Genomic DNA, 23,501 nt, shown 5'->3' on the forward strand with positions numbered 1-23,501 from the left:
TGGAGCTTAAATAATAAAATTTATTTTATGGACAGGTGATTGAAATAGGATTATAAATTTTTTTTATGAATTTTTAAATAATAATTTTAATTAAAATAAATAGGTAATTTTTATAGAAAAAATATTTTGAATGCTATTCTCACTTGCAAGCTAACTTCATTTAATATCAAACCAAGTGTTATTTTAAGTGACCGAATAACATTTTAGATCCATAGCACAATAGAATACTCTTTATTAGAATGAAGAGAGATAGTATAACATCTCTACATAACATAACGTTTGTATAGGACCATACATGGAGGGGCGGATGTAGGGGGCTCAGTGGCTGGACTATATTAATGTTTAGTTGGGGGCTGGGCTGCCTAGGCGCATATATATATATATATATATTTATTTATTTATTATAGTTTAGTTGGCGCTGGCTAGCCCCCTCTCCCCCCCCCCCCCCCCCCCCCCCCCCCCCCCCGGGGCTTCCCTTAGTTCGGATAGGCCTCAATGATGGAGGGAAAAGCTGGGATCCGGATGATGTTATAGCGTGGGAAGCCTCCTTTCTCCAGCACCAGTTTCCATTCAGCCTCAGTCCTCTCTTTTCCACCAGAGCTGTGAGCAAGCATTAACAGATCGAGCACAAATCCCGTGTTCCCAAACACGTTTTCACCACCTGGCTTCAGAATCACTTCCATTAGAATCACCTTTCCTGTCTTCTCTAGGATTGCCTTCCGACAGTTCTTCAAGATCTTTACACAGTCTTCGTCGCTCCAATCATGCAAGATCCACTGCACGAATTCATGATTAGTACATAAATTAAACCGTCTAGAGAGTTAATACTATTCAGGAATATTGCTTGCTTAGTTAACTAATAATAACTATTTTTTTTGTTTTGTTTTGTGTGTTAAAATATTTCCAAATTTAATTCGATTACCTTCATGAAAACTGCATCAGCCTTTGGAACAGACTCAAACATGTCACCTCCAATATGCGTAACTCCTGGGTATTCAGGTGCTGTGGCGACCACATTTTGCAAATCAAAGTTGATAGCTTTGATGTGTGGATAGGCCTTGGTGATCTCGGATATGGAAGTTCCAATCCCACCGCCCACATCCACTAGCGACCCAATGGAATGAAATCCATCTTTGTACGCAGCGACGATTGCGGTAGTGGTGACCTTCGCTGTACATCCCATCGCAGCGTTGTAGAGCTTGCTGAAATCTGGGTTGGCGGAGTTATAGTCCCATATCTCTTTGCCATGTGCCTTTTCGAACGCAATCCCACCTTCCCGCACACACCTGCTGAGGCATCGCCAGGGGGCTAAAGACCTGGGGTCGTTCAAAAAAAGTACGAATGGCGCCATGCTCAGCTCAGCATCGTGCAGCAAGAACTTGGAGGCGTGGGTCAACCCGTAGAGGGTCTCTCCGCCGTCATCCGACGGTGGATTGGCTGTGAAAATCATTTTCCGAACCAGAAATCTCATGATTCGCTCCAGGCTAACGATATCCGGGGAAGGAGCGTCGATGCCGGCGACGATTTGGGATAGGCTGATTGGACAGCCGGAAGAATGAATAATGTCAGCTATGCGGAGTTCCACCGCAGACTTGAGTGCCATGGCGTCTGCAAAGCTTAGCATCTGTTGCCATATCTCTGCTTGGGCATCAAGCAATACCATTGCCTCTGAATCAATGGCTTCCTTCTCCATAATCATTCTCACTCTCTATGTGTTTAAGCGTACGTACAGAAGAGGCTTTTCTTGATTGTAAGGCAGCCGAATAGAAGGGTGGCTTTTATAGAGGAAGATTGTAAGAAGAAAATCAGAAGCAGAAGAAGAAGCAGTAGAATTTGAAATGTTATACTTAAAAGTAACAGAATTTGAGACACATCATATCCAAATGCAATCTTAGTGTTTTTAGCCAAAAATTTAAATTTTAAAAATTAATTATAAATAACCCCTTATTTTATATATATATATATATATATCATTCTTTACTAATTAAAAAAACATTTTATATTCACTAGAAATAAAATTACAATGAGGACAGAGACTTAAATGAATTTGAATTGAAGCTTAACCTTGCCTTAACAAGATAAAAAAAAGAAACATTATCACTTAGAGGGCTTAAGAAATAATAAGATTGAATACTTCAAAGATCTGCATCAATAAATTTGTAATCGTTTGAACTGCGTTATGCTTTAATCTATTGTTGTGCCTCTCTCTTCTCGTTTTTCTGCGTAAGACCTAGATAGTTTTTTTTGTTAGACGCAGGTTACCAACATTGCTTGGAACCTCCCCAAACTAATACTTTTGACACTTAAATTAGATTGAGATGAAAGAAAAATAAGCACATCACATAGTTAATGCTTTTGAATTTAGTTACTGTTTCATGCCTCTCGTGGGAGAGATGCTTCCCTCTTATGTTGTCGCCTTTGATTGTCCTCCATGTGCTTGGACACACATGGTAAGAAGAGGTACCATGTGATTGAGTATTGTAAGCAACACTAGAATATGTATGCCCTGGTGAGGTAGATGCATAACAAGTCCGAATATGGAATATCTACCCATGCATGGTGATGATGGTTTTTGAGACCGTTCACCACATACCACCTCTGCAACTCGACCTCGGGAATAGAACCTCGAACTTAGTGATGTCGGAACTCAGTGATAAAACCTACAAGACAATGGAGTAGCGGGGCTAGGGTCCCCCGGGGTGGAGTTCGATGCTTAAATTAGTAGAATAAATACAGGTCGTAATAAATGTAAGAGTTAGAGAGTTTTTTATACCTGATGAGGATCCCGATCAAGATGGAACGGGTCTCGCGATGCGGTCCAGATTTTTCGAATTCCGCACCGGATTGTTGACTTGCCACGTGTCAGTCTCTCAGGCAATCCACGTGACGAGCAAGGTCACTAGCGCGTACGAGTATTATTGTAATTTTAGGTAGTGACATATCACATGATAAGCTAAGATATGGGACATCTACATAAAAGCCTAGATATGTAAATTTGCCTTGTGGAAATCTTGGATATGTCAAGTTCATGCCCAAGCACAATATTCACGTGGTTTGCATGGCAATTCTCCTCAGACACAATGAGAAAGCCATCACCCACCCAATATTTTATTTTTTTTATTTTTTTAACTTGTTAAAACAGGATTTGGGTTATAATTTGACTAAATACTCAACTACTTAAATATTTTTTTATTTTTGTTAGGTGACTATACGTTTAATAAAAAATACCTTTAAAATTTATATTTCATGAGAAATTATTCATTTTACTTTAATTTCTGATATCACAACCGTCAATTTTTATTATAATTCAATCTCTCTTTAAATTTTTCATCAAATTATGTTAATGATAACTAACATGGTATACAGTCATATAAATTTCAAAATCACTTGATGGTGGGATTTACGTTAACTTGTATAAATACAGAAATGTTATTCGGACAATTGTCGTACTTTTGGTGACACTCATGCATTATTGTGTTAAAATATCTTAAAATATAAATATTATAAAAATATTATAACTAAGAATCGAAATAACATTTCCAAACACAGCAATTTTAATTTCTTTATTTATTATTTTATATCTAGTAATTTACAATAATTATTTATTTTCTTAAAATATGTCTTAATTTTTAAATTTGATTATGCTATCAGAATTTTTAATTATAGAGAGGGGGTACGTAATTGATTGTGCTGGGAATGTTCCCCATTTGTGGGATTTGAAACTTTGCATTTGTTTCAATTTTTGTTATAGCCAAACTTATATTTTTGCCTCTATAATTTTATATATATATATATATATATTTTGTGATTATTCAAATTTTTTGTTATTTTAATTACACATTTTAATATGTATTTTTGAGTTAATTTAACTTTTACACTTTAACATTTTTTTTTTCAAGACAACAAGAACTTTTCATTGTTTCTATTATACTATTGTACCTTCATTTTTAAATCAATTTAACTCTTATATTTTGATATGAATAACAGAGTGTAATCAAAATAATGAAAAAAAAAATATCAAAATACAAGAATTAAACTGACTCGAAAATTAGGTTCAAGAGTGTAATCAAAATAATATAAAATTCACATAAAAAAAACGTGAAAATATATGAAAAAAATATAAATTTAGCATAATTATAGTAAAACTGTTTATCTCTTCCTCTGAACATAAATCATATGTTGCCGTCGAACTATGTAATTTTGTGTTCCTTTATTGTTTTCTTGCTATATTCACCTTACTTTTCATAAAATTTTCCAGTGTATATTAAATAAATTTAAAATATATATAATAATTCATAAATTAAGCATATTAAATAAATAAATTAAGCATAATAAATAAATAAATTTACAACCGCTATGGAAATGCTTTAAAATATAAAATATAATAGTAATTTATGATTAGATAGTGTTTTAGCATCACACTGTGATAATAAGATTTCACCTTAGGATAAGTTTGAGTTGAAGCTAAGGTTTGTCCGATCTATTCAATGGCTGCTCATGTGCTTGGACACACATGGTAAGAAGAGGCACCATGTGATTGAGTATTGTATTCAATGGCTGCTCAATTCATTCTACTGTCTTATTCTTTAATTAATTAATTAAATAAAAAAGAAGTAAAATTGTGCTAGTACTTACCTTAGAAGTAAAACTGTTACCCAAACGTTAAATTTGAATTGATTAGTCTGAGTCATAGTTTCATACACAACGTTAAATTTTACCTTAGAAGCTTCATTGGTTGGAATAAAATATTTATGATAATGATCACATCATGTTATTTTAACGATGGATGAGCATTCACTCTATTAATGTTGAAACTGAAATAATCAAACTTGTATAAGAAATTGAATCAAATTAATATAACAAATGCAAAAAAAATGAACAAATATGAAAAAAAACTTAATCGCTAAAACAAATCAAAAATAAGTGTTACTTGAGTAAAATAAATAATACTTGATTAAGAACGACTTTTATTCAATCAACTTTAATTTGTGAACAGATTTTAAAAAGATTTGTTACTCAAGTAAAAATGATATTACTTGTTATTGTAAAAAATATAACAATTAAATTTTATTACATTGGATCAACTGTTGTAGGTACTTGAGCTTGGTGTCTACTGAAACAAGGTTGCCACAAGAGTGAGATTGCCTTAAGGATGTTGCCATAAGGATCTTTGCCGCAAGGATTTTGCCGCAAGAGAGGTTGTTGCAAGGATATTCGACACAAGAATTTTACCACAAGAGATGTCGTCGCAAGGATGTTGCCACAAGAAAGGCTGCTACAATGATATTTGCCACAAGGATCTTGCTGCAAGAGATGTTACTGCAAGGATATTTTCCACAAGGATCTTGCTGCAAGAGATGTTGTCGCAAGGATGTTGCCACAAGGATCTTGTCGCAAGAGATGTTTTCGCAAGGATGATGCCACAAGAATCTCGCTGCAAGAGATGTCATTGCAAGGAAAGTTGTTACAAGGATATTCGCCACAAGAGTTGTCTCGTTCCCCTGTTGATACTAGAAAATGGGTTAGAAGGCTCACAATAATCCTCACTCACGATGACCTTTCAATGCCTAAGTCAGTACAGCATGTAGATAGTTGTTCATGAAATACAGTAAAAGCGTAGTCAATGTGTCAAAATTTTACCGAATCGGGAAGTCTTTTTTAGTGTCTTGTAGCTGGGTATTTATAGGGCATGATTCCCAAGGATGCTAGGTGTTGACATGTGTCAATTGTTGAGTGGGAGTCTTGGTCTTGCAGAGAGAAGGCTTTTGTCGCAAGGTTTATGGCACCGCAAGAATAATTAGCCGTAAGTACTTGGCTATGACAAGGCCTTTGTCTTGAGGATCTCCATGCGACGAGCAGGTGTTGCGAGGATCAGCCATGCCATAAGGTGCTTGGCCGCAAGCCTCCTTGCACCCCTATGTCGCGAGCCTCCTTGTAGCACCCCAACTCTTGCCGCAAACCCTTATGCCATGAGTCTCCTTGCCGCCAACCCCTATGCCACAAGCCCCAAGCCATAAGCTGTAAGGCCTTCTTTTAGTGTTCCTTAAAGCACACTGCAGCAAGCTTTCTTCGCTAGGAAATTAATACTCTTAAAGCACACTGCCGCAAACTTCAATATCATTTTTGCTATAAAAAATCCTCCATTTTCTCCTTATAGTTTTTTTACGATACCACAATTTACCCCCACTCTTCTTTTTTGCCTTTAGGTAAAATGAAAAAGTAGGAAATTTTCAAAATTTACTGCCAAACATAGGATGGTTTTAAGGCACATTGTCGCGAGGTTGGTTATTACCCTCGAGGTGATTCTTTTCGTCCTCCATTGGTTTTTTGAGACACGTTTATAAATTCCACTTACCTTAGTTATTTCTTGTGCTTTTACCTTAGACACATAATCTCTCTGCTGCAAGGAAACTTCCAAGTAACTTTCTTTGGAATAGTCCCTTTATCGCAAGACTTTACTTTTTGTGTATCTAGAAGACTTTTACTTCATATTCTGTTACAAGCACTCATTTTTCCTCTTATCTTTTTGTCGCAATAGTTCCTCCTGTTTCCTACCCTGTGAGTTCCCTTTATTTGTTCTTGCCGTTAGGATATTTCTTCGATCCGACATCTTGCCGCGAGGATCCCAGTTTTTGCTGTGAGGATCCTAGCTTTTGCCGCAAGGATCTGATGCGGTCACCAATCAAGAATCGGCCCAAAGCTGACCCGACCACGCCGGAACAATATTTTAATACTTCTTAAGTTTTTAGAATTCTACTTGATTTAGGATTCAATTTCATATTTCTACTTGATTTAGGATTCTATTTCATGTTGGATTAGGATTTATTTCTATTAGGATTCTAGTTGGATTTTGTTTTCCAAATATTAGATGGATTTGGATTAGCCAAATACTATAAATATGCCTAGGATCTAGAGTTTGTAATCAAGTTTTTCTTAATCAAATTTCAGCAACCTATTTGGGTTTTCTTAGCAAAACAGTCTTGTTTTTGCGTATTCTTGAAAGCCAAGCTTCGACCATTGAAGTTTGCTCTTTCAAGGGTTTATTTTGGTGTGTTTTCTTCACACTCGCGCTACACGCTGCGTCAGGTGGTATCAGAGCGGTTAATCAACCAATCAGATGGCCAATCTTAAAGGTAACGATAGCAACCAGCCTCGTGACGGTGATCAGGGGTTGTCCGCAGTTTGGAGAGCAATTGAAGAACAGTGGGAAGTAACTCGTACTATCCAGCAGCGATTGGAACAACATAGCAACCAATTGGGCACCTTACTACGAGTTGATGATGACAAGAACCTGAATAATGGGGTGAATCAAGCCGGAGCAGGAAGACCACCCATTAATCATGTCCTTGTTAATCCTAGAAGACTAGTGATTGAAGATAGCGATGAAGAGGATGATTTTGGTTGAGCAATAGCTAACCCTAGTGGTAGAGGGGTTAGGAGGAATGCGCATCAGCACAACCACTGGAGCAATGATGAGAATAAACTAAAAGTTGATATTCCCACCTTTAGTGGAGATCTTGATATTGAGGGGTTCCTGGATTGGATCACTGAGGTTGACCGTTTTTTCGAATACATGGAGATCCCAGATGAACGACAAGTAAAGTTAGTGGCTTACAGGTTGAAGGGCGGTGCATCTGTTTGGTGGGAGCGATTAAGAGAAACGAGATTGAGGGAAGGCCGACAGCTAGTTCAGACATAGAGACGAATGAAGCAACTGTTAAGAGGTAGGTTTTTTCCCCCTGACTATGAACAATATATGTTTGAAGCTTATCAAAGATGTGCACAGGGAATGAAGAGTGTGAATGAATATACCTCTGAGTTTTTACGATTAGCGGAGAGAAACTAATTGTCAGAAAGTGACAATCAACAAGCAGCTCGTTACTTGAATGGATTGAAGCTTGCTATTCGTGATAAAATTGGGGTTCAGATGGTTCTAAGTGTGCAAGAAGCAAGGAACTTAGCTTTAAAAGCTGAGTTAATGTTGAGTGAGAGATCTCGTAATGACACCTATCGTCGGTATAGTGGGAACGAAAATAAACAACCAGCTTTTGATAAAGGCAAGTCGGTTCAAGGAGCGCAACCCTCCAATCCACCCCATACAATCAACCCTAATAAGGCTACAACAGGGGGAAACATTCGAGGTACTACTTCTAATCTTCCAAAATCCCCTAATCCTTATGCAAAGCCTATTCTTTTAAAATGTTTCAAGTGCAATGAGGTTGGGCATCGATCTAGTGATTGTCCAAGGAGGAAAACAGTTAACATTGTTGAAAAGGAAGAGGAAGATGTTGCTGAAGAGGAAGTATATTGCGGGCCTGATGGGGAGGATGACGAAGAAGATTATGGACATGGGCAATATACCTGTGTAGTGAGGAAGTTAATGCTATCTCAAAAGAATGAAGATACTACTCAACGGCATAAGCTTTTTCGCACGAGGTGTACGGTGAAAGGAAAAATCTTTGAGTTGATTATTGATAGTGGAAGTCAGGAGAACATCATAGGAAGAGACGTGGTGGCAAAGATGCAATTAACTCCTAAAAAACATCCAAGCCCTTACATGATTGGATGGATCAAAGAAGTTGGTGGCATACATGTGGATGAATGTTGCAGGGTGCCTTTCTCTATCGGTAAGTACTCCGACATAGTCTATTGTGATATTGTTGATATGGATGCTTGCCATATTTTATTTGGGAGGCCTTGGCAATTTGATGTGGATGCTAAGCACTCGGGTAGGAAGAACACATATCAGCTTGAGAAAGAAGGTGTGCGTTATACTTTGTTACCCATAGTGGAAAAGAATCAAACCAAAGCTTCTAAAGTGGAGGGGCGAAATTTTCTTACCATTACACATAAACACACTGAGTTTGTGAGGGAGTGTAGGGATACTCGAGAGGTTCACTTATTGGTTATCAAGGGAGAGAGTGTGAGTGAGCTACTGAAGGTAAATCAAATTCCAGTGGAGATGCAGGGATTGTTGGAGCAATTTCATGATGTGGTTCCTGAGGAGTTGCTTAATGAGCTACCTCCTATGAGAGATATTCAACACCACATTGACTTGGTTCCTAGTGCTAGCTTGCCTAACCTACCACACTACAAGATGAGTCCTAGGGAGAATGAGATTTTGCGTGAGCAGGTAAAGGAATTGTTGAGAAAAGGGCACATTCAGACTAGCATGAGTCCATGTGCAGTGCCAGCATTATTGACACCAAAGAAAGATGGGAGTTGGAGGATGTGTGTTGACAATAGAGCCATCAACAAAATTACTATTGGGTACAAATTTCCAATTCCTAGGCTCGACGACATGCTTGATCAACTTGATGGGGCTGTGATTTTTTCCAAAATTGACCTTAGAAGTGGTTATCATCAAATCAGAATTCGACCTGGAGATGAGTGGAAGACAAATTTCAAGACAAGAGATGGGTTGTTTGAGTGGTTAATCATGCCCTTTGGACTAACCAATGCACCAAGCACTTTCATGAGACTAATGAACTAAGTATTACGCCCTTTCATTGGTAAATTCGTTGTGGGGTATTTTGATGATATTTTGATATACAGTAAGTCTATTAATCAGCATGAGGGGCATATTCGAGAGGTGTTGAGTGTGTTGAGGGAAAACAAACTTTATGCTAATTTGAAGAAGTGTACTTTTATGAGTGAGAGCTTGTTGTTCTTGGGCTTTGTTATAAGTAAAGAGGGCGTAAAGGTAGATGAGGAAAAAGTGCAAGCTATTAGAGAGTGGCCAACTCCTAAAAATGTCAGTGATGTGCGAAGTTTCCATGGGTTAGCAACTTTCTATAGGCGGTTTATCAAACACTTTAGTAGTATTGTGGCTCCAATTACTGAGTGTTTAAAGAAAGAAAAGTTCCATTGGGGTGAAGAACAAGAGCAAAGTTTCACCTTGATAAAAGATAAATTATGTACCGTTCCTGTCTTAGCTTTGCCAAGCTTTGACAAATTATTTGAGGTTGAGTGTGATGCGAATGGAGTGGGTATAGGTGCTGTGTTGTCCCAAGAGAAGAGACCAATTGCATTTTTCAGTGAGAAGTTGTGTGAAGCCAGAAGAAAGTGGTCTACTTATGATAAGGAGTTTTATGCAGTAGTGAGGGCTCTTAAGATATGGGAACATTACTTGATTGCCAAAGAATTTGTTCTTTACACGGATCACCAAGCTCTTAAGTACTTGAGTAGTCAAAGGCAATTGAGGAGTGATATGCATGCTAGATGGTCTGCTTTTATTGATAAATTTCCATATAAAATTGTACATAAGTCGGGACAACATAATTGAGTGGCAGACGCTTTGAGTAGGCGTGTGGATTTGATCAAGACCCTTAGTGTTGAGATTGTTGGGTTTGAGTGCTTGAAAGAATTATATGCGATAGACGAGGATTTCAAACATGTGTGGGAACAATGCATATCTCAGCAACCATCAGGAGATTTCTATGTGCATGATGGGTTTCTCATGAAGGGAAATCAGTTGTGCATCCCTTGCACATCTCTTCGTGAGAAAATTATTCGGGATTTGCATGGTGGTGGCTTAGCAGGGCATCTTGGCAGAGACAAGACTATTGAAGCTGTTATGGGAAGGTATTATTTGCCAAGAGTAAGGAGAAATGTTTCTATTATTGTGGCGAGGTGTTATATATGCCATTGCCTGTTCCCAATGCTATTTGGGAAGATTTTTCTATGGACTTCGTGTTGGGTCTACCGCGAACCCAACGAGGTATGGATTCTGTTTTTGTAGTGGTTGACAGGTTTTCCAAGATGGCGCACTTTCTCCCATGCAAGAAGATGGCAGATGTAGTAGCTACAGCCAAAATGCTTTTCAAGGAGATTGTTAGACTACATGGAGTCCCTAAAACTATTACTTCGGATCGTGATACAAGGTTTTTGAGTCACTTCTGGATTACCTTGTGGAGAATGTTCGATTCATCTTTGAATTTCAGTAGCACAGCATATCCCCAGACTGATGGACAGACAGAGGTGGTGAATCGTACCTTAGGAAATCTGATTCGCAGTGTTTGCAAAGATAAGCCAAGACAATGGGACCTAGTCATAGCTCAAGCAGAATTTGCCTACAACAACGTCGTGCATAGCTCAACAGGAAGATCACCATTCTCTATCGTATACATGAAAGTTCCTAATCATGCATTGGATTTGGTAAAATTGCCAAAGGTACCAGGTTTCAGTGTTGCAGCTAGTGACTTAGCCGAACACGTTCAAGCAGTTCAGGAAGATGTCAGGCAAAAGTTACACGAGGTGAATAAGAAGTACAAGGCAGCAGCTGACAAGCATAGGAAGCACAAGGTATTTGCAGTTGGAGATGAAGTCATGATATTCTTGAAAAAGGAATGGATTCCTACAGGACAACAGAACAAGCTCAAGCCAAAGAAGTATGGTCCTTACAAGATTACAAAGAAGATCAATGATAATGCTTATGTTGTGGATTTGCCAAATCATATGGGTATTTCCAAAACATTCAATGTTGCTGATCTTTCTTTGTATTTGCCGGACGTTGAGTTGTCATACCCAGATCATAATTCGAGGACGAATTCTTCTCAAGTAGAGGTGAATGATGCGGTCACCAATCAAGACCCGGCCCGAAGCCGACCCGACCACGCCGAAACAATATTTTAATACTTCTTAAGTTTTTAGAATTCTACTTGATTTAGGATTCAATTTCATATTTCTACTTGATTTAGGATTCTACTTCATGTTGGATTAGGATTTATTTCTATTAGGATTCTAGTTGGATTTTGTTTTCCAAATATTAGATGGATTTGGATTAGCCAAATACTATAAATATGCCTAGGATCTAGAGTTTGTAATCAAGTTTTTCTTAATCAAATTTCAGCAACATATTTGGATTTTCTTAGCAAAACAGTCTTGTTTTTGCGTCTTCTTGAAAGCCAAGCTTCGGCCATTGAAGTTTGCTCTTTCAAGGGTTTATTTTGGTGTGTTTTCTTCACACTCGCGCTACACGCTGCGCCAGGATCCCAGCTCTTGCCGTAAGTATCCCAGCTCTAACCGCAAGGATCTTTAATTGTTGCCACAAGGATCAGTCCTAGTCTCATTCATCGCAAGGACTCTCTCGTTTTTGCTTTTGCCGCGAGGATCTCATATTTCCCAAAGATTAGTATCCAAGCGCTTTGATGCAAGGATCCAAATTCGTTTCCTTTCCTTCATGCCTTTTTCCCATCCGAGAGCATTGCCAAGAGTACTCTATTTCGCCCTCAAAGATTGATTTCTTTATTGCCTATAGAATCCAATTTTGCCTCTAGGAACTATGCTTTACCGTTGGTGTTTTTTTTACGCAGGATCTTTTCTTAGCCATTTTACTGGATCCTTGTTGTCGTAAGCTTCTTTATCATTAGCTTCTTTGCCGTGAGTTTCTTTGTCGCTAGCTTCTTTGCCGCAAGGGCTTTTTCCATTAACATTTGCATTTTCTTTGTTCTATTACTCCTGAGAGGTTTTCTGCCCTCTTTCTTTTTTGTCTTTCTTCTTTGGGGAAACGTTTCCCTTTGGTGCCAAGCTCTTAGGGTTATCTTTTCTTCTTATAAGCCTTTTACCTTCTGATTTTGGCTTTCTTCTTGCCTTTCGGTAGCATGGCATCTAGGGGTGTATATCTTTATACTCAGAATCTCGAGGGACGTACTTGCTGATTCCTTATGGGTAGGCATTCTGTCTTGATAGCCGAGAAGGTTGCTCAATTAGTGGATAACTATCTTATTCCCCCCTCTTATCAGGACAGATTTCCTAAGCTAGGCAAATCTTGTGTCGCTACTATTTTGAAAAGGTGTATAGCGGTTCATAAAATAAGTTTTCACCTAGGATTTCGTCTTCCACTTCACCTATTTGGCTTTGAATTCTTTGTCGAAGTGGTATGGCCCCAGCCCAACTGCATCCTAATGGATGGGCTTAGTTAGTTGTAACACCCCGTTCCCACTATCGGGCGCCACCGATAAATAATCACCCGGATTACTCACTCGACAAACCATAATTGAAGGGTTGGACTATGTTTCAATAAGAAACACCCTAGATGGGGACTAGGCTTCGTCCTTCCCTTCGCTCCACTCGAAGAATTAGTCCCTAACACAGACAAGAAACACAGCGGACTGGGATTAAGACTCGAAACCCAAGTGAGCTTTACCGTTCTTTAGCTTGCTTCACAACAAGCTAAGGGTGACCTAGGCACAAAGCTAGCACATCAAATATCCACTGAGTACTGAGAATTTATCAGAACATAGCTTCTTGATTCTTATTTGATTCGAACTTGCTCCACCATTAAACCATATATATCGAGCAATCTCTCAACCTCCTATCACATTGAGATGATTACAACAACTAGATACATTTAGCGCTCAACAACATATTCATTCACACGCAAGGGTATATATACATACCACCACATGAATACATACAAGAGATAATAAAATACACAACTCGAGCAACACCGCTAGTTGCCACAACAGCCTTCTGGCACTATCCCTGCTTGCATCTGGACTTGCAACATCTACACATGAGGTAAAACCTCATGAGTCATAAGACTTAGTAAAGGTACAATGCATAAGTAAATGAAGTATGAGAGAACATGTAATGCATAATGCAATGCAAATAGGTAGTTTTCCATGCCCTCAGAACCTCCATAGGTTAAGGCATTGACCAACCTTTTCCATCAGTAGTCCTCCATATGGCCATAGGTACACTAGAACACATATCATGCAAATGCTTACCACTACATGCAACTCATAAAGAAGCACAAACTCCAGCCTGAACTCTGAGCTCTTCTAGGACCACCGCTTCCTTGATAGAACCTAGACACCACACGAAACCTATCAATTCAGAAATTAAACCAGGGCTTCGATTTCGCCACACTACAAAAAATCACCCGACAACAACTCAACCAAACAACCCCAACCACGAGCATAAACCAACCAACACTTCACATTACATTATTCCACAAAATGTAAATAACGAGAAAAGAATTAATTATTTTACCTCAATGAATCTGGAGAAGAAAATCGGCCAAATGCCCACACCGACGTTACCTTATTGGCCGCAAAGCTTGCACCCAAATCTCTGATTTCAAGCCTTTGGCACGCTTCTCAAGCCCCAATTTAATTTTTAAAAATTTTTGGCTATTTTTTTTATTTTCCTCCATTTTCCATATTTTTTTATTTTCTTTTTTTTTTTTCTCTTTTTTTCTTTCTTCCAGGTTCATCGTCTCCTACCCCCTGCTTGCGTCTGGCCACTGCCGCGCACAGCCACAGGCCGGCTTAGCCTCCGCGGCCATCTCCGCCGTCGCCCGAGGTCCCCAACAGCCGCACTACCACCGACCGGCCGCCACCACGGCAAACAGCATCGCGCGCAACCACTTGCACGTTGCTATGGCCGATCGTTGCTACTCTTACCTTCCATCGCTGCACGCTGCGACCATCGTCGACAGCCTCTTGCCGCCATCGGCCACTCACGCTGGTGCGATCCCGACCAGCTTCCGAATTTCCGGCCAACGCAGCCCCCAGCGCCGCCGCTTCCAGGTCTGCCCGCTGCTACCTCCATCGCGCACTTGGCCATGGCCGCCGCTCGCCGACTACTGCCGCTTCCCGCTGCCTCTGGCCGACCACCGTAGCCACTAGCTCTCGTCGGAGCATTCTCTCGGCTAGCTCTTTGATCTATCCATCTCTCGTCTCTGCTTCTTACTCTCTACTCTCTCGACCATGGCTTCAACAGAGACGATTTTTTTTAATTATTAATTTGGCCACTCACTAATACAAACTTGGGCCCTAATCCATTATTATTATTATATATATATATATATCTTTACACATTTTCCCTCATTAATCTTTATAATTCCTCTTAAGGAATTTTTAATCACACTTGGACCCTCCAAGAATTTAAATTACACCCTCAACCTAACAAATCCTTGATATTCTGAAAACTATCGGCGTTTACTCAAAAATGTCGATTCCATCCCTGTGCCAACACAAGACTTTCATTCCATCTTAAAACATCTCAGGATTACCATACTCGCAAAACCGGACCATCCCTAGGGTCCCCTCAACTTTCCGAAGGTCCCCTGCAACCATTCGGTACCAGCACCCATTCGGGCTTATATAGAATTTATTTCAAAAATTATTTCCGATTGGATTGCTTCTAGCATCATTAGCCTCACCTTGAGACACTCATCAATTCCATGCCCTCTTCCCTAGGCATCCAAATCCCAGGGCATTCCCTGTCGTCAATTCAACAGTTTTTATTAATTAATTTCTCGAAATTGATGTTTGGGCTTCTCGAACCACCTGGGGTCCTTTCAAAATAACCGAAAATTATTCTTTTCCAACACCATGTAATACGGGATATTACATTAGTGGGGTTTTTTTTTTTTATGACAAGAGAGGATGGTGCCTCCCATCATTGATCTTCTTTTATACTTTTATTGCTTTCAAATGGGACAGTCTCGCTATCACCTGTATACTTTCTATAGGGAATGCGTTGAGGATCATTTATTCAAGGGGATCCCACCTAGGGAACACTATTTTCATTCTCGTTGGTTCGTCATGAATTCCCCAGTGGGAAGGTGGTGCTTCTCCCCAGGGTTGGCATTTAGATGATAGAGTGGCTAAGCCCATTCTTTTTTTGCCAGTTCCTGACCTCCGAGAGCAATACAAAGATAAGTGGTGCCAAACTCTTGCGTGGAGGTCCAATGAACCTCTTGGAACTTCTCTCTGAGGACCAGTTGAGAAGGGCTAGCTGGATACTCCAACAAGAGAATCATCAAGGTGCGAGGGGTCCTTCGACGCTTCATCAATAGCCCCCAACTCCTCCAACATCGATGTCTTAGCAGAAGAAGTGGTCGTCCCACTACAGGAGTGGCCTCTTCCTGAGGGTTTGGATCACTTTAAGAGCGCCTTTTTCATTTTCATCCTTAATTCATAGACTATCTTTGTTGCTTTCCCAGCTTCATGTATGTCATTTTTGCAGGTTCTAATTTGGAAGTTTTTCTATTTACTAGTATAAGGCGAATGAAGTTGTTGAGGCAGCGACCCAAGATGGACCATCGCCTCATCTCACTGGCCAACCTAAAATTCCTCCCCCTCATTTCTAGGTTCGTGCTTTCAAACCTAAAAAGGGTAGGGGAGAGACTAGTAGGGCACTTTATCATCGAAAGAAGATGAGCCGTTGACCATCTGTAGAGGTCAATCCCACTACCTACCAATCGTTAACCAATCTCAATGCTTCTTCTCTCGCAGTCGACCTTCTACTCCCCTCTCCTCCTGCTGTGGAGCTTTCTTTTCACTCAGTTTGTCTGGTGAGTGAGTCGTTTCTGCTGCCATGAGCGAGGCTGGCCATGATTGAATCGTTCGAGGCGCCATAGGATGTAGACGAGACCATCATGGTGGAGTTGACTGAGGCACAACCTCAAGCCCTTGAGATGCGCAAAAGGTTGAGGTTACGTCTCATCTTGACCAAGAAGTTATCAATGCTTCCCAGGCAAGCAGGGTGATCAATCCTCAGCGTTTCGAGTGTCGAATCTTGCTTGCCGAAGAAAGGGTGTGAGCGAAAGGTTTGGGGCCCTTATTTTCTATGCCTCATTTTCCTCACCAAGGGGCGATCATCTTAGCGAAATTTGTTGGGCTCACGAAGAAAACTTTGAGGTTTGCCCGGGGGTCCTAAACGCTGATATGATAGACATGCCGGGTATTGGTGTGCGTCTCATATATTCAACCATTCTTCTTCACGACGAGAACTGATATTTCTAAAATTCCCCTCGGTAACATGGACGAAATTGAATTGAATTAACTTAACAAATGCAAAAAAACTGAACAAATATGAAAAAAAAATTAATCGATAAAACAAATAAAAAATAAGTGGTACTCGAGTAAAATAAATATTACTCGATTAAAAACGACTTTTATTCAATCAACCTTTCTGAATAGATTTTGAAAAGATTTGTTACTCGAATAAAAATATATTATTAGATTAAAAAGATTTGTTACTCGAGTAAAAATGATATCACTTGTTATTGCAAAAAATACAATAATTATATTTTATGACGTGGGATCAATTGTTGTAGGTACTTGAGCTTGGTGTCTAGTGAAACAAAGTTGCCACAAGAGTGAGATTGCCTTAAGGATGTTGCCACAAGGATCTTCGCCACAAGAGAGGTTGTTGCAAGGATATTTGCTACAAGAATTTTACCACAAGAGATGTCATCGTATGGATGTTGCCACAAGAAAGGCTGCTGCAAGGATATTTGCCACAAGGATCTTGCTGTAAGAGACGTTGTCGTAAGTATGTTGCCACAAGGATGTTGTCGCAAGAGATGTTCTCACAAGAATGTTACCACAAGAATCTTGCTGCAAGAGATGTCGTTGCAAGGAAAGTTGCTGCAAGGATATTTGCCTCGAGAGTTGTCTCGTTCCCTTGTTGATACTCGAAAATGGGTTAGAAGGCTCACGAGAATCCTCATTCGCGATGACTCTCCGATGCCTTAGTCAGTACAACATGTAGATAGTTGTTCATGAAATATAGTAAAGGTGGGCGCCCCTAACTAGGGACCCACAAAAAGATGACATATATGCCAAACCAATTAGAAGCATCACACATATCCTCTTTTTATTGACAACAAAAGCCATACTTATACATTCTTACTCATAAACATATATAATAGGGTCCATATATTCACAAACGTAACTTAATATTACACACCACATCAGGGTCCAGAAACCCACCATATCCCTTTAGGGGTACAACTTAAAACATAAACAACTTAATAATACATAACACAAAACAACCCCCAAGGACCTTTTGGTTGAGACAGTTCTATACACACTTCTACTCCAAGGCTCCAAATTCACTTGGCTCGCCCTCTTCTTTAACCTTACCTTTACCTGGAATGATGAAAGCAAATATGAGACACAAGGCTCAGCAAGTATAACTGGAAGGAAGTAAGCAAAAGAGCTATGGGTATCGAGAGGCAAAAGAGTCATGAATGCCATTTAAGATACTTTCACATGATAATATGATGAAACATGCATCCATACTCATATGTAATCTTTTTTTTTTTTAAAACCATAATCATGGGATCGAAGTCCGAAACCATGGGACTGAAGTCCGAAACCTTGGGACTGAAGTCCATATCATAAACCGGGGACTGAAGTCCAACTCTGAGCTGCAACTCTCTCTGCGGATATATCCTGCAGACTCGTCCGCTGCGCGCATCATGAGGCATTTACATATTTTTTTAAAAAATCATTTTTATGCACGTGCTTCAAGCATCATCATAACATGCATATTTGTAATAACTTCTCATATATAACTGACATGCGATTAACGAAGCAATATGCACAATAGAGCAGCATTCATGCAAGACAACATCAAACCCCTGCACGGTATTCTTTTTCATGACGAGGAGTTTAATCCGGATTTGATCCACTAGTGATTGTGCTGGGAAAGGATTCAAACCTGGATATCCAAGCTAGCCCACCTCCCCTAGCTGACCACTGGGCAACCCCGTGGGGCGAATCTATGTACATCTTGGCTGAGTTAAGGTGGACCTTGAGATTTAAAGAAGGTGGACAATTCAGGCCAAAGATCATATGTGATCAAAGATTAATCAAGATTTTCAGGTTACAAAAAAAAAAAAAAAAAAGAGAAAAAAAAAGATTGGTGAAAGAATAAAATGGTTAAAAAGACTTGTTTTCCCTCATAGTTAGTGGACAAAACATTAAGGTCTTTGATAACTCTTAATCAAGATTCTCATATATTTAACAGTTAAGTTTCTTGTTTTGTTTGGATGATTATGTGATGGTAAGGTTTTGGCTCGCAGATAGTCACTTATTACTAATCTCTCATTTTCGGAGAAAAAGTTACACCTCTGTTGAGTTTTTTAAATTTGGGGTATTTGACAAGGTTGTATGGAAACAAAAGTAAAAAACATATATGATACAAAATGGAAATGGAAAGATGTATACAATTCGAAATGTTGTGGTTTTCAACTCTTAAAAATTTTCTAATTTTTTAATATAGAAAATTATAATTTAAAAATTTTGAGTTAAAGATTAAAAAAAAATTCTGCCTCTAATCTGTTTATTGAGTAAATATCTCACAAAACCCATGAATTAGATTGAAGAAAATTCCACAAAATAGTGAGTTAAAAAAAATGAGAAATCGAAAAGACCAAAACAAAACTCCTTGTTGTGTTATGATGAATCGTCGGCGACGGATGAGATGAAGGTGGGGCTTTAAGGCTCAGATTGATCGGTCCAAAATCCACTAAGGTAAAGCTAAGAATTGGTCCCAAGGAAAAACCAAACTAGTCTTAGATCGAACCCAAATCTGCCCAATCGAAAGAAAACCCCAACTCGAGAATGACAAGCACACAAGGTCGAAAAACTCTACACAAGAGAATACCAATGACCACATTTTTTTTCTTCTCTTCTCACTTTTGGCTATCTCTATCATTCTTTCTCTCTCTCTTTGCCCTATTATAAGAATTTTGGGTTTTAGCGACGGAAATATTCCGTCGCTAAAGCCAAAAATCCGTCGCTAAATTAATTTAGCAACGGATTAGAGATGGAGTCTGTCCGTCGCTAAAGTCATCGTCGATAATTTTTTTTTTTTTGTGATGAGTCTTTCGCCAATTTAGCAATGGATTAGCGATAGAAATATTTCGTTGCTAAATGTAATTTTTTTTAAATTTAGTGAAGGAAATTTTCGTCTCTATTTTTTTATTTTTTTAAATGAGAAATTAATATAAATTTTTTTTAAACAATTTATTTTAGCAATGGAATATTCCGTAGCTATTTTTTTTATTTTTTTATAAAAAAATAACTTTATTTTAGTGATGGAAGTATTTCATCGCTAAAATATATATTTTTTATCTTTTACTTTTTTTAATAAAAATTTATGTCGCTAAAATATATTAAAAAAATAAAAATTAAAAAAATATTTTAGTGACGAAAATATTCCGCCGTTAAAGCATATTAAAAAATAAAAATAATTAAAAATTAAAAATTAATAATAAAATTTTAAAATAATTAAAAAATAAAAAATTATTTTCGGTACTTTAGAAAAAGAACACCACTTAACAACTAATTAAATGTTTAATTAAACACCACTTAAGAACTAATTAAAAAAAGGATACTTAATTAATATTAAAAATTAATACTTAAATGTTTACACTTTAAATATAACAAAAAAAAAAGGGGATAAAATTACAATCCTAACAAACATTTTATAGATAATGTATTGTAATAATGAGGTAACATCACTGGGAAAAAAAATAAGACCCGATGACTTAACAACTAATTAAACCCTTTTAAAATTGAATTTTGGTAGATATCAGGAACCGGGAAGAACCTTGAACAAGAAGATCCTTCTAGGCAAAGGAGAAGAGGTTTTAAGGACTTTGTTGTCAAGAAACCCAAGGCATCATTCTATACTTATTTGCTTCACTCGTATATTTGTTGTTATGCTTATATTCATTTGATAATTTGATCTAATTACACTCACCCAGTTTCAAGTATTTTATTATTGATAAGCTAATTCCAGTTGTAATTATATGATATGAAGCCAACAATTGCGAATATATACTTCTTCTTTTTTTAACCATTCAAAGATCTTGTGCATATATATGAAAATATAGTTACAACTTGAAAGGCTAAGTTGCAAGCAAAGCATATCAGTAGCAAAGGGAAAACAAACAAAACATCGCAAAAAAGAACAAGATACTGAATTAAACAGAACGGAATGAACTTGGAAAAAATACTGAAGACACTGCAAACTAATTACTAAATTTAACATATATGAGCAGCTTCAAGAAACAAGTTTTAGAAATAAAAAGTAAGACAAATACCCAAAAAATAAAAAAAAATAAAAAGACTGGTTGATCAGTCAAGTAGGTCTGCGCATCATTGATGGCATGGATTGTAAGCTCCCCCGCCCGGATATCCTAACCACCCGGTCTATCCGAACGAGTGCGCTCACAGAAGGGAAGAGGAATAGACAAAAGACAGAAATGCCCTGGCATGCATAAATAAGAAATTTAACAGCGGAAGCAAAACGGTAAACATGCATGCTCACAAGCACCCCGCTGATACAGGGGTCATGAAGTATATAAAAATACATACAGACCCTGTGCCAACAATAGGAGGTACAAATGACAACCTGGCACAGTCAAAAATAAAAGACAGCGACTCTAGCAAAACATAAGAGATGACGGGGGCAGCTAACTATACACCTTACCAACACGGCCGGCTGCTAAATGGAACGATCCTCGCCCTCGGCCTTTGCTTTACCCTTACCTGGAATGATGGAAAGCAAGGTGAGTCGCAAGACTCAGCAAGTTTATAAGAAATGAAAGGCTATAAATAAAAGAAGAGACCATCCCAAACACAGCCCCACAAGTACACACAAGTCATGAGACGCTACAACACAACAGTGCAGTATAGTGAAAGCACATACCGGTCCTTGGGGCCCACACAAGACACCTGGCACCCAAGTCCCATACCAACCTGCCGCTGCCCTGGAAGGCAACAATATCCTCAACAAACCTGTGCGCACTGTCCCGGGGCGGTACTCCCGTCACCCGTATCCACGTCGGTACTCCCGACAACCGAGCCATAGGCTCCCTCGGAACGGTACTCCCGTCCGAGAACTAAATACTATCAGTAGCCATGCAATGCACATAAAATGCAATGGCGTAGTGAGCATCAACGTGATACCAGGCGCCCATACATCCAAGCATCAGGCCATGCTCCGCCCATATAGTAAGCCACACACGATGCATATGCCCGTGCTGGATGCATCATAATCAAGCTAAAATGCCCGTGACCAAGCATAACCAAATCATGTTAATCCCAACATGCAGCCCGTACCCATGTGCACATCAAGCCATGCAACGAGAATAAAATATAAGCAGGCATGCTATAATCACATAACGGCTAAGCAAGTTAGCAGTGCCTGGCACCGGTCAACGGTCAGTGGGTAGGAGAGACTCGCCGGCGGCCTAAAGTAGTCCGTACGACAGTCACTCCGTCACCGAACCATCGATCCTAGCCCCCACTGCACAACCGCTCCAGCCAGAAAATGACCAAAAATCCAATTAATACCCGAACCGCTAAGAACCTAGCCCCGGGTGAGTACGGCATCATTCCCAACAGGCAGGGGGGTGGCACAAACCCCCGTAGGCAACCAACGAATAAAACCCACGAAATCCATTTAATAAATTAAATCTTAAACTAACCGTTTAAAAACTTCATAATTAATTAATGGTCGAAACAAACGAAGGGAGGCCCAATAAATCGCCAACGACAGAAACGACGAGATAGGTAAGAAGAACTTGCCTTATCAGAGATATCCTTAGGCTCGTTGGGTCCAAAAGCAGTAAAAATTATACAAACTGCAATATCCCAATTATTTGCCAAAATTAATAAAATTGGACGCAAAACGAAATTCTGACCGTACAGAATATTAATTACTAACTGCTCTACATACCTGGATAATTAAATCAGGGATTAAACGGAGTTTAATCCAATTTTTGAAGCCCCAAAATCTCAGAAATTTCTCTCGCGCACGCTGCTGCTCTTTTCTGTAATTCCTTACTGTTCGCATGCAAAAAGAACGCCCGAAATCGGGCTTAAATCGGCCAAAAACGAGCGGCTGAGGCGCGGCCACGTGGCAGCGCGCGGGCCAGCCACTGGGAGCCACCGCCATTGACGAAACGACGTCGTTTTGACGCCTATGGCTGAATTAAATCAGCCAAAATTTCCCCTCCTCGCGCGCAGCCCCCGCGATTCGATCCCTCATCCGCTGCCTGGCCGCCTCGCGCGCGAACCGCCCGCGCCCACGCTCGCATCTAACCTATATATGTTTTAAGTTATATTTAATGTGACTTTTGGCCTCTTCCGCGATTCACGCCAACACCCCTAAACTTCCATTAATTGCACTAACGCCCACTTAATTAATTACATTAACTCCCGAAATTTCTGAAAATCCCATTATTGAATTTCTTTTAATTTTCCTATAATTCCAGAAATTCCTAAAACAAATTAATTAATTATTTTAATTTCTTATTTCCTTAAAATCACATAAGTAAATTTTATTAAATCACAACAAATTATTTTAATATTTCCTTTAATTTAAATTACCCCAAAATTAAATTAAATTGGCATTGACGGGGCGTTACAAATCCTCCCCCCCTTAAAAGAATTTCGTCCCCGAAATTCGTACCTGGCTAGGCAAACAACTGAGGATGAAGTCGTATCATATCCTCCTCTAGCTCCCACGTAGCCTCCTCTGGGGTATGCCGCTGCCACTGGACCTTCACATAGGGAATCGTGCGACTACGGAGCACTTTTTCTTTTCGATCCACGATACTGGTAGGCAACTCGATGTACGACGCGTCCTCTTGCACCACGAGCGGATGATAATCAATGACATGCCCGGGATCTGCCACGTACTTGCGGAGCATAGAAACATGAAAGACATCATGTACATGGGCT

At 39.2% G+C, this 23,501-nt stretch overlaps 1 protein-coding gene across 1 annotated transcript; it reads right to left on the reverse strand.

Annotated features, from left to right (window-relative positions):
• Positions 1-475: 475 nt before the first annotated feature.
• On the reverse strand, positions 476-1,723 carry LOC127811583 ((R,S)-reticuline 7-O-methyltransferase-like). The gene is made up of 2 exons (XM_052351574.1): positions 923-1,723; positions 476-776 (listed from the first exon to the last, which is right to left on the reverse strand). Exons 1-2 carry the CDS (start codon positions 1,697-1,699, stop codon positions 477-479), a joined length of 1,077 nt encoding a protein of 358 aa, XP_052207534.1. The 5' UTR covers positions 1,700-1,723; the 3' UTR covers position 476.
• Positions 1,724-23,501: the final 21,778 nt, after the last annotated feature.

Source organism: Diospyros lotus, chromosome 10 (assembly GCF_014633365.1).
Source record: "Diospyros lotus cultivar Yz01 chromosome 10, ASM1463336v1, whole genome shotgun sequence".
Taxonomy (NCBI): Eukaryota; Viridiplantae; Streptophyta; class Magnoliopsida; order Ericales; family Ebenaceae; genus Diospyros; species Diospyros lotus.